At 52.9% G+C, this 15,071-nt stretch overlaps 1 protein-coding gene across 8 annotated transcripts in view; it reads right to left on the reverse strand.

The window, feature by feature from the left end:
* Positions 1-15,071, reverse strand: part of AGAP1 (ArfGAP with GTPase domain, ankyrin repeat and PH domain 1) — a 524,731-nt gene that overhangs the window by 152,786 nt on the left and 356,874 nt on the right. For 6 of the 8 annotated variants that reach the window (XM_035006806.1, XM_035006805.1, XM_035006804.1 and 3 more), the window contains one exon: positions 9,670-9,828. The exons of the other annotated variants lie outside the window; for them this stretch is intronic. In XM_035006806.1, coding sequence (XP_034862697.1) covers positions 9,670-9,828 — 159 coding nt within the window. The remainder of the gene's footprint in view (positions 1-9,669; positions 9,829-15,071) is intronic. 8 annotated transcript variants of the gene reach the window in all.

A 15,071-nucleotide genomic window follows, 5' to 3' on the forward strand; every position in this document is an offset into this window, starting at 1 on the left:
ACAGCGTGCAGGGCGTGGCCCCTGGCACCCGAGGATGGAGACAGTAAGACTCTGAAGACTCTCTCCTTGTGGAGTTAACTTTCTTGCAAGAGAAGTCAAACAAGAAGACAAGACGGGATGACTTCACACAATCCCACATGGTGACTGGCTAGAAAGTGGCAGGGGCAGGGAGACAAACAAGCAAGTACACGCTGTGAGCTAGGTCCCAAGAAAGCCAAGAGGAGAAGGAAGTCTGGGCAGGGGCTTGAAAGGGAAACAGGAGCCGTTGGGGGGACATGGACATGCAGGGCTCACCCAGCTCTGAGCAGAGCCGCGGGCTGGAGCCAAGGACAGGGAGACGGGAGGGGCCGGGGGGACATGGGATAAAGACACATCAGGGGCCAGACCAGCTGGGGCCTTGTCGGCCAGAAATAAAACATCAGGAACACAGCCTGTGTGCAGGGAGGAGGCCACGGCAGTGTCATGTGGGGGGCGTGGCAATCTGATTCATGTTTGTTTTCTTTAGAAGATGAGTCTGGCCAACCTCAGGGAAGCAAAGACACACGGCGGGAGACGAAACAGGGCGGACAAGGCCGAGCCCCAGTGGGAGCTGTGGGCAGAGGAGGGGCAGGTCAGTGGGCAGCCTGGTGTGCACTCAGGAAGAGGGCGCAGAGAACTAGCCGTATGAGTGGATTCAGCGAGGTGAGGGTACGAGAAACTGTGAGTGTGGCCTGAGCCCCCGGGAGGATGAGATGGTGGGTGGCAGACTGAAATCTGGAGTCCCCTTTGGAATTGCTAAGGGTGAGCTGGTCACCAGCTCTTCGAGCAGGTGGCTGGTTACACGTGTTCAATGGAGGAGAGCGTGGTCCAGCGGGGCATACGAACTTGGGCATCCTCCGTGTCTAGATAGATGGCTAGGCCCACTTGGGGAGATGGGGGCATGCAGTGAGGAGAGAAGACTGTGTCCAGAGCAACGTCAAGGATCTGAGGTCTGAAGTAGAAGACGATGATTCTGAGACAAAACCAAGAAAACAGCAGGAAAACACAGAGACCGTGTCATGGGAGAAGCCAAGAGAAGAGTTTCCAGCAAGGAGATTATGAAGGGGACCAAGGAGCACCCCGGGGCTGGCAGGGGAAGGGTCTGGCCACAGATGAGAGCAGTGTTCCAGAAGGCTGGGATGGAGGATGACTGGGACGGGTCAGAGAGAACATGGCTGGGAGTAACTGGGCATGGGGAGTATAGACAGCTGTCCTGGGCAGGTGCGCTCAGAAGGAGAGCGGACCAAGGCGGGAGCTGCTGAGGGCCGTGGCTGGGGCCAGGAGGAGAGATGTCAGGGCAGGTGTGCACGCTCCCAGGCAGGATCTGACAACGGGGGATGGCCTAGGGGCATAGGAAGGAGACAGGAGGAACACAGGAGCAGAGTCCTCTGGACGTGGAGAGCTGATGGGTCCAGAGGTGGAAGGGAAGACACCGGCCAAGGGCAGGGGCACCTCGTCCCTCGTGCAAGCAGGAAGCAGAGCAGTCTCGGCAGCCGCAGGTGCAGCTGGGGTGGGTCTGGGCATGGGCAGTGACCCAGTGCCTTCCCCTATTTCCCTGGTAAAGGGAAAACAGGGTCATCAGGTGAGTAAGCAAGTAAAAGAGACGAAAAGAAAAAGTTGGAAACAATCATTTTGAATTATGCTGTGTCATGTTATGCTACTTTGTGTCAAAACTGTCACAATGATCCTTCCTGCAACACGGAGTCACTGCCCCTAGTTCAACAGGCTCGTCCACAGAGTAAGGCTCCCATCTCTCATCGCGGCCATGGTTCATGCATACCTGTTCACACCCCTGTTGCAGAGTGGATCTCAACTTCGGATGCACGTTAGAAACCCCTGGGGAACATTCTGGTGCTCAGGTGCACCCCTGGCCAGAGGAAGCACATCGCCAGCCCTCGGCCCCAAGAACTGGGATTTCCAAAAAGCATCCTCAAGCCTAAGATGTGCAGCCAGGTTTGTGAGGTTCCTGCCCTCCCAGTTCCTCAGTCCCTCTCTATCTGATGTGGGTTTCAGACTCCTCTCTACATCCCCATCCACAGCTCTGGACACCTCCCAAAGGTGGCCCCACAACAGCACCCAGCAGGTCCAGTGAAGTTTGGGGAGAGGTGAGCACAGGAGGTGGTCCGAAGCCTCCCGTTCTCTCAGGACACAGCTACGTCGACGAGCACCGTCTGGGTCAGCCCCACTAAGGCTGGATACCCCGCCGCACCCCTGAATTCGGGTGATCAGCTGTTTCACTCTGTGGTCTCTCAATCTGGAGGGTACCAACATGACGCCTGCCAACAGCCAAGGCCATCCCGGGCTTGTTGGGGCCTTCCCTCCCTCTCACAGTGCTCTCAGTGCCTGAGACGTAGTCCAGCCCCGGCCAGCTGGGTGGGGATCATTCTAGGTCCCCGTCTCGTGGGGCCCTTGTGCCCGGCAAGCGGCGAGTGTTTGCCGGATGCCAGGGAACATCAGAGCTGTTGAGGGCAGCAGGGACTAGCCTCCAGCTTCTGTGGGGGGGCAGGCTGGGGGAGCAGGTCTGAGCGGAAGCCCAAAGTCTCACAGGGAGGAGACACTGCCTGGGGCTGGTGGCAGGAATTCCCTCCAGGAAGGAAGCGAGCAGGCTTCCTTCTCTCTGGGAAGGATTATTTAATTCACGAGGGAGTGCAGCGCCAGAGGCTGTGAGAAGGGACCAGAGACCAGAAGTTGTCACTGCCTAGATCAGAGTTTGTCAGCCTTGGCACTACTGATATTTTGGGTGGGATCACTTTTTGGGGCGGGAGGCTGTCCCGTGGGTTGAAGTTAGCAGCCTCTCTGATCCCAGAAATCAGCAGCACACCCCTCTGCCCCTTAGCTGTGACAACCCCAAATGTCTCCAGACATGGCCAAATGCTCCCGGGGTGTGGGGAGAGGGGACAAAACTACCCCTGGTGGAGAACCAGCGATCCAGAAGAAGATACTGAGGGCCCGAGAGGGCTGAGAGGCTCTACAGCAACTGCCAACAGTATCCCTCTCTGCCATCCGTTTACAGTGATTTCTAGACTTCTGCTGGGCAAAATGAGAGCTGCTGGCCTGCAAGCATGAAATCCACAGCTCCCTGTTCTGATATTGGGGGCAGTGTTTTCTCTGGTCAGCACCTGCTGCTAGAAATAGCTTGCAGGAAGGAACTAAGGAGATAAAGTACAAAGTAACAACGTTTTGATTGAGAGGGGAAAAAAAAATACACCTTTTCCCCCCTGTGGCCAGTTACCCTAGGAAGCTTCTGCTTTCTCCTTGGCCACATGCAGAGAAAGGAAAGCAGGCTCTGAGCACAGAGGGAACCGGGGTCATCCCTTTAATTAGGCCGACCGGTCCAGTGAGGGGAGCAGACCTCAGCCGCTGAGACAGGGTGTCCAGCTTTGAGAGATGAGAGCCCACGGGCCCTTTAACACTGCGCAAAGCTGAAGGTTGATGACAAACCCCAGGGAATGGTTTTTGAATGCCAGCCAGGATCGGGGAGGAACTGATGATAAAGGGAAAAGTTCAGGAGAAACCAGAGAAGGGAAAACGTTATTTCCTTTAAAAGCAAGCTTTATAAAGATAAACAACTTTTATGATACAATGTTTTAATATTAAGCATTCATGTCCTCTTTAAAAAAATGGCAGAGAGGGAAAGTACAAGCTTTGGCATCAGAAAGACCTGGGTTTGAATTTTGGCTAATTATTAAGAGTCTTGGGTTTCTCAGCCTTTCTGAACCTCAGTTATCAAATAGCGACAGTGATTCTCAGAAAATGAACATTAGATGTCAAGCTCCCGACACAGAGAGGCCGCTGACAACAAAGGCAGTCCCCACCTTGACCTTCTTTCCTCCTTCACAAAAACCCTCCTACAAATTAAGCCGCATGGTCTGTATCACACTACCACCACCTGCCGGCGACACGCCAAAATTGTCAGCATAATATCCAAGGAGAGAAAAAAGCTCAGACTTGTAAACATCCCCGCAGCCGGTCCCAGCACCCTCTCTGACCAGCCCCGGGCCGGCCCCCTCCTGCACCCAGGACAGGAAAAACAGAGGAAGTGCGGAGCGCACAAGCAGGAGGGCTGAAACGTGTGTGTCCAGCCTTTATCATTAACACAGCCATGCAAAAAAAAATGTTCCGAGTGAGAAAAACTATTGAAAAGTTTAAAAAGCTCAAAGGCTTCAGATTCAGGACCAACGGTCCAATAACAGGCTCTGGTAGATGCCAGCGGGAAGACGCAGGATGAAACTGTTGGGAGATGCCCACGCACACGCACCTTCATGGAGAAAGCTGAGCGTGGTGTGTGCGCTCGGCAGCCACAAGGCTATCCGCTGGCCGGGGGTGGAGGCAGGCTGAGGGAGGGTCGAAGAGAGACGCTTTAGTCATCTGAAGCAGTGCAATATTCACGGTGATGGCCAGCCAGGGCAGCAAGGATGAACCGTTGGAGTGGGGCCATCAGGACGACCTGACAGCCGAGGCGGGGGTGGGGTGTGGGGGGAGCGGGGCTGCCGCGGCAACACCCAACCAGTTGACGCTGGCACGGGAGGCAGACGGGGTGGCAGGCCTGCCTGGCTCGCTGAGATGCTCAGGAGCGTGCCTGCACTGACACACAGGTCCGCAGCATCAGCTCTCGCCCTTGGCACAGGTGTTGCTGCATCTAAAAACGCATTTTGCCTTGGAGCAAGATAGGACAACCAAGTACCTACAAACGGCCCCCTGGGGTCCCCTGCTATACCCACAGCAATGCGAACTCTTGGCTAACGCTTCTAGAGAAAATTACCTATAGAGAAAATGATTAATCCAAAAAAAAAAAAAATTACAGGCTCCCAATAAGACTCACGAAAACTCTCAGCCAATAGTTGTTGCAGAGATAATTGTTCTGAATCTGTCAATAAAGCTAAGCTGCCCCTTCATTGACTGCAAACAACAATTTCTTTCACCCGGGATTATAAGTTGATGTTCACAGGCTCACAGCTGCCATTATGGTGATAAACAGTTTAAACCACAACAGGGTCTGACGTGTAGATCAATTCTGGGTCCATAAAGAATCTACACAAGAGGTTGCAGGACAGGAATTTACAGCCACCAGTTTTTATTCCCTCTTGCTGCAAAAATTACTTCTGTCAAACACTTAGGAGAGTGAGGAAAAATGTAAAAAAATTAATTTTTCATGTACTACGGAACAGCCTATTCCAATGCAGAAGCCGAAGATGAATATGTTTCTGCATTTAAAAAATTATGCCGAGCAGCATGTGGTGCTTAGCCGAGGAGGGACCCAACCCTCCGTGCTGCTCGAGAGCCAGCAGACAGCAATTTAAAACCCTGAACTGAGCTGTCTGGATTTCCTCTAAGGGCAGATGCGGGTCTCATGTTAGCAACGCCAAATTATATTAGACATTTAATTTTAAACCTCAGGTACTTAATGTAAAACCTTACAACAGTAATAGTCATAAAGCAGTGGGGCATTCCATTTCACAGAATGGATTCTTCTTCTCCTCCCCTCCTTAATTTAACCAGAACCTCCTGTTTTGTAGTTTTTCACACTACAAAGTAATCTATCTAATTAGAAGTTGCCCACAGCTGCTTTAAAGAGATAACCCCCCCCCCCACCCAGAGTACCTGTGCGTAGAGAGGGGAAGGAAGCCTTTCAAAAGTTCTCTGGAGCCTCTCTCAAAAGTCTTTAGTGTGGACGAAGGGGCAGAGAAAAAATTGAGTCCCGATGTTTTTATTATTATGTTTTCTAATAAAAGTGTATGACAATGGGAAGGCAAATTCACCAATTCAGGGACATCTGGATTCAAAAGCGGCTTAGCTTCTCCCTGTCCCTGCTGCTGGCACAGTGTAAGCTTTTATGATTCCGACATCCAAACCAGCTACTTGCGGCGGGGTGGGAGGTGGGGATAAAATGATTAAAAAAAAAAAAAGAGGGTGCGATTTGTATCAACTGCAACTTGAAAAGAAAAAAAGCATGACAGAAAGCTCTTAATCATGTTTGTTTCTTTTGTGATTATTTTCCAGCACAGCAGGGAATGTTGATGCCCAAGTTGAGGTCCGGAAATCCATTCATAAACGCGTTTTCTTGAAGTCGCCTGTCAGATCCGATGCCCTGATGTTCATTAAAAATTGCTCTGGATGGGGCGCCTGGGTGGCTCAATTGGTTAAGCGACTGCCTTCAGCTCAGGTCATGATCCCGGAGTCCCGGGATCGAGTCCCGCATCGGGCTCCCTGCTCGGCAGGGAGTCTGCTTCTCCCTCTGACCCTCCCCCCTCTCATGTGCTCTCTCTCATTCTCTCTCTCACAAATAAATAAATAAAATCTTTAAAAAAAAAAAATTGCTCTGGTCTGGCGACTTGATGGATCACGGAAGGCAGGGATGGTGCTAAGCAGCAGGAAGCCAGGATGTTACCCTCACTGTAGGTGGGGACAAGGCTTCTCAATGCCCAGGTGGACCAGAGTACCGGGGGGGTCCCGGTAACATGCGGCTCCCACCGAGCAAGTCTTGGCACAGCCTGGGTGGCTGCATTTCTAGCCAACTCCCAGGGGCTGCCAGATGCCAGAGCCGTGCTTCTCACACGTCAGCATGCAACATCGTCGCACGGAGGGCTTGTTCACACACAGGTTGTTGGGGCCCAGCCCTGAGTTTCAGGGTCAGTGGGTCTGCGATGAGACTAGCAATGTGCACCTGTAACCAGCTTCCAGCAGCAGCGGTGGCAGCTACTGCTGGTCCGGGAAGCACATCTCGAGAAGCACTGACGTGTTCTCAGGTTTGCATTCCAGCCCCTCCCGGAGGGTGACTTTAGACAAGCGATATGTACGCGCGTCTCCCCACCCCATCAAGCTAACATCAGTTATCTACTCCCTGAAGATCAAATGAGATCATCCACATGAAGCCCTCCGTAAATATTAGCTCCCATTATTATTACTGCTGTTGTTTCCCTTTTCAACCATACCTTGGTTGTGATGTACCATCAACCCTCAGAAAAGAGAGGAACAAAGAAGGATCATGGAAAACTATAGGAATCCTCCTCCTGTGCAGCGCTCTGCTGTCTTTCCAGATCTTTGCTATTTAAGCAAGGCCAGCTCTAAGCCTTAAAATTAAGATGCTAATTCATGTTGCCATTCTGCACTCTCCCCGTCTGCCACGCACACTCCCATCGGCCCCTTCAGGTCACCTCCACTCCCTGACTGTTGCATTTCCCCTTTCCTTCCTCCCCAAGCCCTTGTCCAAATTGCCTCAATGGTTATAATAACTTCCTCTTGTGGTTTGGCACCAAAAAAAAAAAATCTATCCGGGTCTGTAAGCATTGCTCAAATTTGATTCTCTTTGGGAAGTTTTCCTTGATGGACTGTCCGTCCCTCAACTACCTGCACCATCTCAGCCCGGGCTTCCCCACAAGTTCTCGGTCCTTGTCCCATGGCATGGGGCTGACATGGGGCCAGAATGGAGCTCCTCACCTCCCGTGTTCGGGGCTCAGGCTCTGTGGCGTCAGGGAGCCTAACTAGTTTCTACTGAGCGAACTATATGAATGAAGAATGGACACTCGAGGGTGTGAACAGATGAGAAATCACTGGGTAAATATAAAAACAGCATTCGTATGTAGGCAAGTGGAGTCTCTTATAGGAACTTTATAAATGTGTGTGTAGAGACCAATGCAAACATCTTCTGTGGAATGCCACTTCCAACCAAACCATGGGTCTGGAAGTAATGGAGTCCCAAGCTTTGGTGCTGTGGAGTCCCCATCGCACACATGCCTAGCTGGACACAGAGCTGTGATGTGGGGTGGAGGCATGGTTGCCTAGCGAGTCTGTATCAAAGAGGTAAGTGTGCAGAAGGAAGGTTTGCACAGAATGGATTTAGATGAATATGCCACTTCCCATGCCTTTTCTATAAAATATTCTATTTTTTTTTAAAGTAGGCTCCACCCCCAGCGTGGAGCCCAACGCGGGGCTTGCACTCATGAGCCTGAGATCAAGACGTGAGCTGAGATCAGGAGTCAGACGCTTAAGCGATGAGACACCCAAGTACTCCCAAAAATATTCTGAGTAGAGCGGAGGCAAAGATTGGGGGTGATGGTCTCTCTCAGAAACTTCCTTTTATATCCCCCTTCTCCCCAAATAAAACTCCCACAACACAAAAGGAGCAGAACTCCAACCCTGTCAGCCTCCTCAGACTGGTGGCTCCATGATGCACTGGGAGGAGGAAAGTTCTAGAAGGTCCCTGCTTGACAAGGGGGGGGCCAAGGCCGTGTGCACAACGGACTCTGGAAACACCTCCACAGAAAGGCGGCCACAGGATAAGCCCGGCTGGCTAGTGGTACTGACTGAAGAAGCACCTCGATGCGGTAATTACGTGAACTGCTCGTTTCTCTTAAAACGACAACAGCTACAGAGGCCTCCCCGAGCAGGTCCTGTGCTCACACCCAAACCACACAAGGAGGGAAGCAAGCACACCCATGCCTCAGGCCACCGGGCTGGGGGTGCAGGTGCTGACTGAGCACAGGGGCTTCCAGGCCAGGCGACAGCTGTGAACACTCAGACATCACCTTCCAAGGGACCACACTCTGGGTGCTTCGTGTCAGGGAGCCAGAACCCGCTTCGCTGGGGTTCTCAGGGCATCCCCAGGACCTCAGACAACGGGCGTAAAGCCCAGAAGAGCTGGAGGGGGACACCGGCTGCCAAGCATCCTCCTCTGGGTGGGGAAGGGGCCCCGGAGGTGGGCGCGTGCCGGGCACGGGGGCCGTGCTCTGTCCATGCACGCCGTGCCACGCGCCTGCAGACCCGCACTGCCGTGGCGCCCCTGGGTGCCGCCTGGACGGACTCCGTTTCTCCTCCGCCCCCAGTCTGGAGCCGTCCTCGTGAAAGCCCGCACTTGGCAGGGTCTGCCAGAGGGATGGGAGCAACTAGAAATAAGGATTCTGTTTACCCACAGCAAACGTCCTGCTGCAGCAGCTGGTGGGTCTACAGGGAAGACCTGATGCTCAATCTTTCAATTAGAACAAATTATGCTGAAATTACTCTAAAACCCTGTCTGATAGATGACATACAACAGTGGGAATTCCATTAAATACCGGTGAACAGGCCGCAGACAGAACCCCACAGCACAGCATGCCGCCTCGAGAGCAAGTCGTTCACGACTCCACACAAACACCCAGGCGGCTTCCGACGTCCGCACGCGTCTCCCCAAAGGCTGCCCACGCTCACCGAAAAGGGGTGACAGGGGAACTCTCCAAATTTGGAAGGTGCATCGGGAATTTTGGAAAACTGGTAAGGAGAATGAATTGTGTTTTCCTTGGATGGAAAAAGCAGAGACACGCACCCCGAGACCAGGTAACACGTGCACTGCCGGTGGAGGTGTGGGCGTGGCCCCCAGGGAAGCGTGACCGGGACACGGGCTCTGCGTTGTTTCTCACCTCCCTGTCACGGGACCGTGGGTGTGCAGCCTCGCTTCCCACATCTGGCAGGCAACCTGCTCCTCCCTGACCGCAGGGCCACATGGGAGGATGCGAGTGAAAGCTCGGTCAAGGACCAAACGCTCCGCAGATGAAAGGTGACACGCGCCCTGCTCACGCGGCTGCAGAGTGAGCCCAGCGAGGGCGCCGCATCCGGGCCCTGGCTCACACCGAGGACCGCGAGGGGGCCACGGGTCCGGGGGGCTGCGCCCTCTCTTACCACTGCTGATGGCCGAGTTTGCAATGACCGTAGCCTCACTCCACTGGTCGGCACTGGAGACAGAGTAGGAGCGCTGCTGCATGCCGTCCTGCCGGCTGCCGAAGGAGCCCAGGCTGATGCCGCTGGCCGTCTGAGACCCAGACGCACTAGTGACATTCCCTAGGAATAAACAAGTCAGGTGAACACCACCTCGGACTGCGGACCCCAGAAGCCAGCACGAGTTAGTCTAGACGCCCACGTGCTTGCACGCGGTGGCCCTCAGCACCGAGAGCAGCTAGCTGGTGCCCTGCTACGCGGAAGACGGAGCACCCTACAAAACAATACGAAAGAGGAAACGAGGGTGGAGCAGATCCTTGGGAGCCACGCAACACAACCCTAAACAGACGCCGACGCGACACCGTCTCTAGGTGGGGCAGAGGTGAAGACGGAAGACCCGCTTTTGGGAAAAGCCTCAGTCCCAGCAAGATGGACCGTACAGGAGCCACCGCTGGTAACACATCCACGGAAGGGAAAAACGACCACAAATGGCAGCCAAGCGTCATGGTGAAGCTCTACGATCAACACAGAGCAAAGCTTCTCGACGAGACATCGGAGGGCGTGTCGACCCCTGAAGAGGCCCAGCAGAGGAAGGGTGGCCTTCACCACTGCACAGGACATGGGGCCGCAATGGAACAGTTCCATCGTGTACCGGATGATACGGATCAGCTGCTCAGCATCAGAATTAGTGATTTCCTGGTCATACCAATTTTAGACTCAAAATCATGATTCCGTGCCTTTCTCTAAAGTGCGGCCCATCCAACTTCTGTGAGTGAATTCGTTTGTTGGATGCAGATCTTCAGGGAGATCAGGTTTGTTTTAAACTTTCCTCTAGTTATTTTAGTTTAGAACCAATTAAGTTCAAATTGTTTTAATAGAAGGTGTTCATAGCACAAGATTTTAAGTGCACAGACCGGATTCGGCCAAACTGACCAAATCTGGCCGATTACCAGCATCGCCCATGGAGCTTTTTAAAAACAGAGGGTTCAAAATATTTGCATTTTGATTCTGAAAGCTGGGCTGGCGCTTGAGAGAACGCACCTTTCCCACAGCACTCCAGGGGTCCTGCGGAGCCCACCAGAGGTAGGAACCGGGGCTCTGCTACCAACAACCGACCTGACCCTGATCCCACAAGCATGGGGCAGTCCCAAGATCATCTGCTGAAACGCGTAAGTGAGCCACGCAACAAACAAGTGGTCCACAGGGATGAGAGATTTCGCTTCAGAAAACATATTTCTACCTTAAAAGATGATACCGACTTTATGCTGTTATCCGAACTGGGCACACTTTGAATGTCATAAAGGAAAACTATTCCCAGGCTGCTCTACCCAATTCCAGAAAAAAGCCCAAAGTGACATCGCAGGAGCTGAAGTGTGGAGGGACACAGATCCTCCTGAGTGTGGTTCTCAGACCAACAGCAGCATGGCCCAGGAGCTCACTAGGAATGCAGACTCCCAGGCCCCACCCTAGCACCTGCTTTTTCAGAAGCTCCTCAGGTAATGTGGGCACACACGAATTCCGAGTGCACCTGCTAAAGCTCAGATACCCAGAAATCACTACGAACTTGGGACAGGAACACGTGAAATGTTCTAACGGAGGTATCGGACCAAGAGCTCATCTTAGGTCGGAAACTCTTCATCTCCAGGCCGAACAGCCACTGTGGAAGGAGGAGAGTAGGTTCCTTAATGTACACACTGAAGTAAATCCACGTGATGGAGCTGGTCACGTATCTGCTGCTGGTCCACTGGTTCTCAAACTTCTAGCTCTTTGTCAAATGAAAATTTAAGCACAGCGAGTTCAATGTATAAAGCTGCTGGGGGAGGAGCTCTGGGGTTGGGCTCCTGAGGGGATCCCCAAGGAAACCCACTGGGACCTATGGATTGAAGAACCTTCTGGCAAGACTGTGTGCCCTGGTGTGTGACTGCCGAATCAGTGCAAGACCCAAAACCAGTACAAAGAATTCTTCAGAAAGCCGAACCTCAGGGCCCCGCAGCATGAGGGTCTCCTTCTCACAACCACACCCAACCCCCCACCGTGGACTCGATACACTACGTGACTGAGCTCTGGCCACGTGAATGTGGGTATATGGACACACAGTCACAAAAGACTCGAGGCCTGGAGTCTGGGTTGAGCTCACAGATGCATTTTTCCTGAGTAGACAATGACTTCTTTTTTAAGGTAGAATCTGGGAGAGGTCTTCTAAAAGTCTGTGGTTTCTGGCATTATTTGAAAAATAAGAGTATCTGACAGCAGTGGGCTTGCGTCTGGGACTCTCCGAATGGACAGTGGGTCGGCCAGAGCCCACACCTGCCTGCCCGGCCCACTTCACTCACCTGCACGCCTGCCCGGTTCTCATCTTTGCTAACTGCGAGTCACAAAATCTTTAAAAAATATGCTTAAGAAGAATCTTGTTTCAGAAGTAAAATGTTTCTGATTTACTCTCAAGAGAGCAAACCTCCCTTTCATATATACTCACTTTATTTTAATGTCAAATTTTTCCAAATGCCAAACAATAAAAGATCAACTAACTGCGACAGAACAAAAAAATTATGAAGGACAAAAAATCCTGTTTTTGCCCTAAATATATAGCTTGGGGATCCACACAGACAGGCACTTGCCTTTAAATGTAAACACATGAAGACACAGGTTTTAACTTTGAGGCAAACCAGTGGTCCACAGATGCGGCCACGGCCCCGTGAAAGCAGTCTCAGTGGCTTGTTGGGGCCCGCGGAGCATCTCACTCCACAGGGGAGCAGTCCTGGGCCAGTGGTCACACTCTGAGGCATTTCGACTTGCTCAGAGTGAATCCAGTCAAAGAAACCAACTACGCCCAAATGTTTCATGAATATCTTAAATAACTATACAGATCTAATTACAGTATTTTATGTCAATTTCTGATGCTTATTTTTACACACATAGACGCACACACCATCCAACAAAAGCTAATGCATAATTTCATTTCTATTTCTGAATAAAGTCACGAATTGTCACCTGTCAAGCAACACCGGCCCTGCTCCTAGACTGTACGTGGACGCACCCAGCCCTGTCTGCCCTACGTGAGACACGCTGCGAATTGTTCTCACCACTTCTGATAATGCCTCTAAAGCAGGTTAAGGGAGGTGCTGAGCTTAAACTCACTTTATTTTCTCTCAACGTTCTCTAGGCCTACATCTTCCAATGAATGGTACTGTATTTCACGTTAACAAGTTATTAATTAAGGTTGAGGATCTGGGGTTCTCATCTGTAAAAGGAGCCACGACTGATCTGATTTCCTGGCAGCCAAGCACTGGAAGGCCAAGACCACGGAGGTAACACGGGGGGCCTGAACACTATTCTCAACGTGGCTGAGCCCAGGCAGAGGGGCCTCCGCTCCTGGCCGTCGGGCCCAACGGCTCCAGCAGGTGCCCACCCTGAACGCATGTCCGTCTTGCTGCAGAATTTCATTCGTGTGGCTGAGAACCAAGATACGGCACGGAGGTCTATGCGACTGGGGAAGAAAGAACTTGGCACGCGGCTGGAAACCACTTTCTTTGTAGGCATGCCTGTCTCTCCCTAGAGAGAAGAGCTTCTAAAAGCTGGATTGGAACGTCCTCGCTCTCGGGGACGAGGAGGAAGATCCAACGCTTAGTCTAACTCACTAAGCTCTAAGCCAGGGTCCACAGACAAGAGGCCTTAAAAGGAAGCCAATGGGACACCTGTTCCCCCCAGGGCCGTGACCTCCCGGAGGGTGGGAAGAGGGGTACCTTCTATTCTTCCTGCCCTTCCTCCTCTCCAGCCCTGCCTTCCATTCCCCGTGCCCCACCAGATGCCCACGGCACCACTGCCGATGGACTGCCGCATGGGTCTCGTGCTTGTTCGTGTCGTGAGGCATGCACACTGGCGTCCTTTTGTTCTGGATGGCCTTTTCCGGACTGTCTGTACGGTGAATAGGCTTGGATGAGAGAGAAAGTTCCTCCTCCGGAGGAGGGCAGATCCGTGTACCGCCTGGGATAACAACATTGCCTTCCATGGCACAGCTCGGGCAGGTTTGTGTGCATCCCATTAGGAAAGACGGGGTTTCCTAAACTTGGGGTTCCTCTTCCTTAATGCAGCCCAGTGTGTGTGCTGGTGTCCCTGGCCTTGGGGGAACGGGTGCGCGACCAGACTCACACTCTGGCACTGGTACAGCTGTCAGTAATGACCTGCCATTTGTCCCGACACCAGGCTCTCATCATCTAGGGCCTGGCAGGCTGGCTTGTCACCTTGCTAGCAAAGTGGAAGCGGGCCCTCCACGGGCCCACCACCTCCTCGAACACAGACCTCCTGCCCCTCCCCGTCTCCCGACACTGAACCCACAGCACGTGTGTGCTGGGCAGACTGAAGGAAACAGTCTGTGCCCTTAGGGGAGCTCCCATCTCGTCCAGCAGAAGGTATCGGACAAGCCCACATGCGGCCAGAACACAAGAGCCGTAAGGAGGTCTGAGAGGCAGGAAGAACAGCCCCTGGAAGGTTCAGGAGACGCTTCACACAACACTGCAGATTTATTTTAGACTTCGGAAATGGATGCCCCTCTCTCCAGAATAGTATGCAAAGTCTCATGCTATCCCAGGACAACCCAAACTCTCTTCTGACTGACTCACCTGCGTGAAGTGTTCCCTGAACAGTCCAATACGAGCCTCTCTCTCCAGATTCCCGTCTTCCTTCCACATCAGTCCAGTCGGAAGTCACAGAGACGTGCCCAACAGTGGTGCCAGAAAGCCTGGACGAGAACGCTCGCAGCGGATTCCTCGGGGGAGCCCCGAACCAGAAATGGCGGATGTCTCCCCACCACGGGCGCCCCGTGGCAAGTCCATACGGTGGAATGCCACACACCGGGAAGGACGGACAGATGCTGACGCGGCCACAGCAGGACGAACTTCACAGACAGGATGTGCGGAGACCAACCCAAGCACCAACGGCCGTGACCCACCCAACCGTTCACCACCCACAGGTCCTGGGAGTGAGCGATCGGATGGCGACCACCCTCAGGCGTGTGCGTGTGTGTGTGTGTGTATGGACAGTGGGGACAGGTGGGGGCTGGTGGCCACCTGCTGCTTCCCAATCTGAGGCCGGGCCACCTGCACGCTTGGCTATCGGGATTTTGCACCTTCTTTGTGTGTGTTCTGTTGATACAACTTATCTCACCCCCCAAAAAAGCTAAAAATGGGTCATCTGAATAGTCTGTGGATACAGAGGTCAGGTCAGCAAGTGTGAGGGACAGAGCTGCGGGGGGGGGGGGGGGGGGGGAGGGGGGGCCCCTCCTCTGCGTCTCAAAGAGGGGCCCAGCCCGTCACAGCAGGAAGTACTGCTTTCATCACAAGGGGTCATGAAAAGACCTGTTTGTTATC

Source organism: Mirounga leonina, unplaced genomic scaffold (assembly GCF_011800145.1).
Source record: "Mirounga leonina isolate KUSES-001 unplaced genomic scaffold, KU_Mleo_1.0 Mir_151, whole genome shotgun sequence".
Lineage (NCBI taxonomy): Eukaryota > Metazoa > Chordata > Mammalia > Carnivora > Phocidae > Mirounga > Mirounga leonina.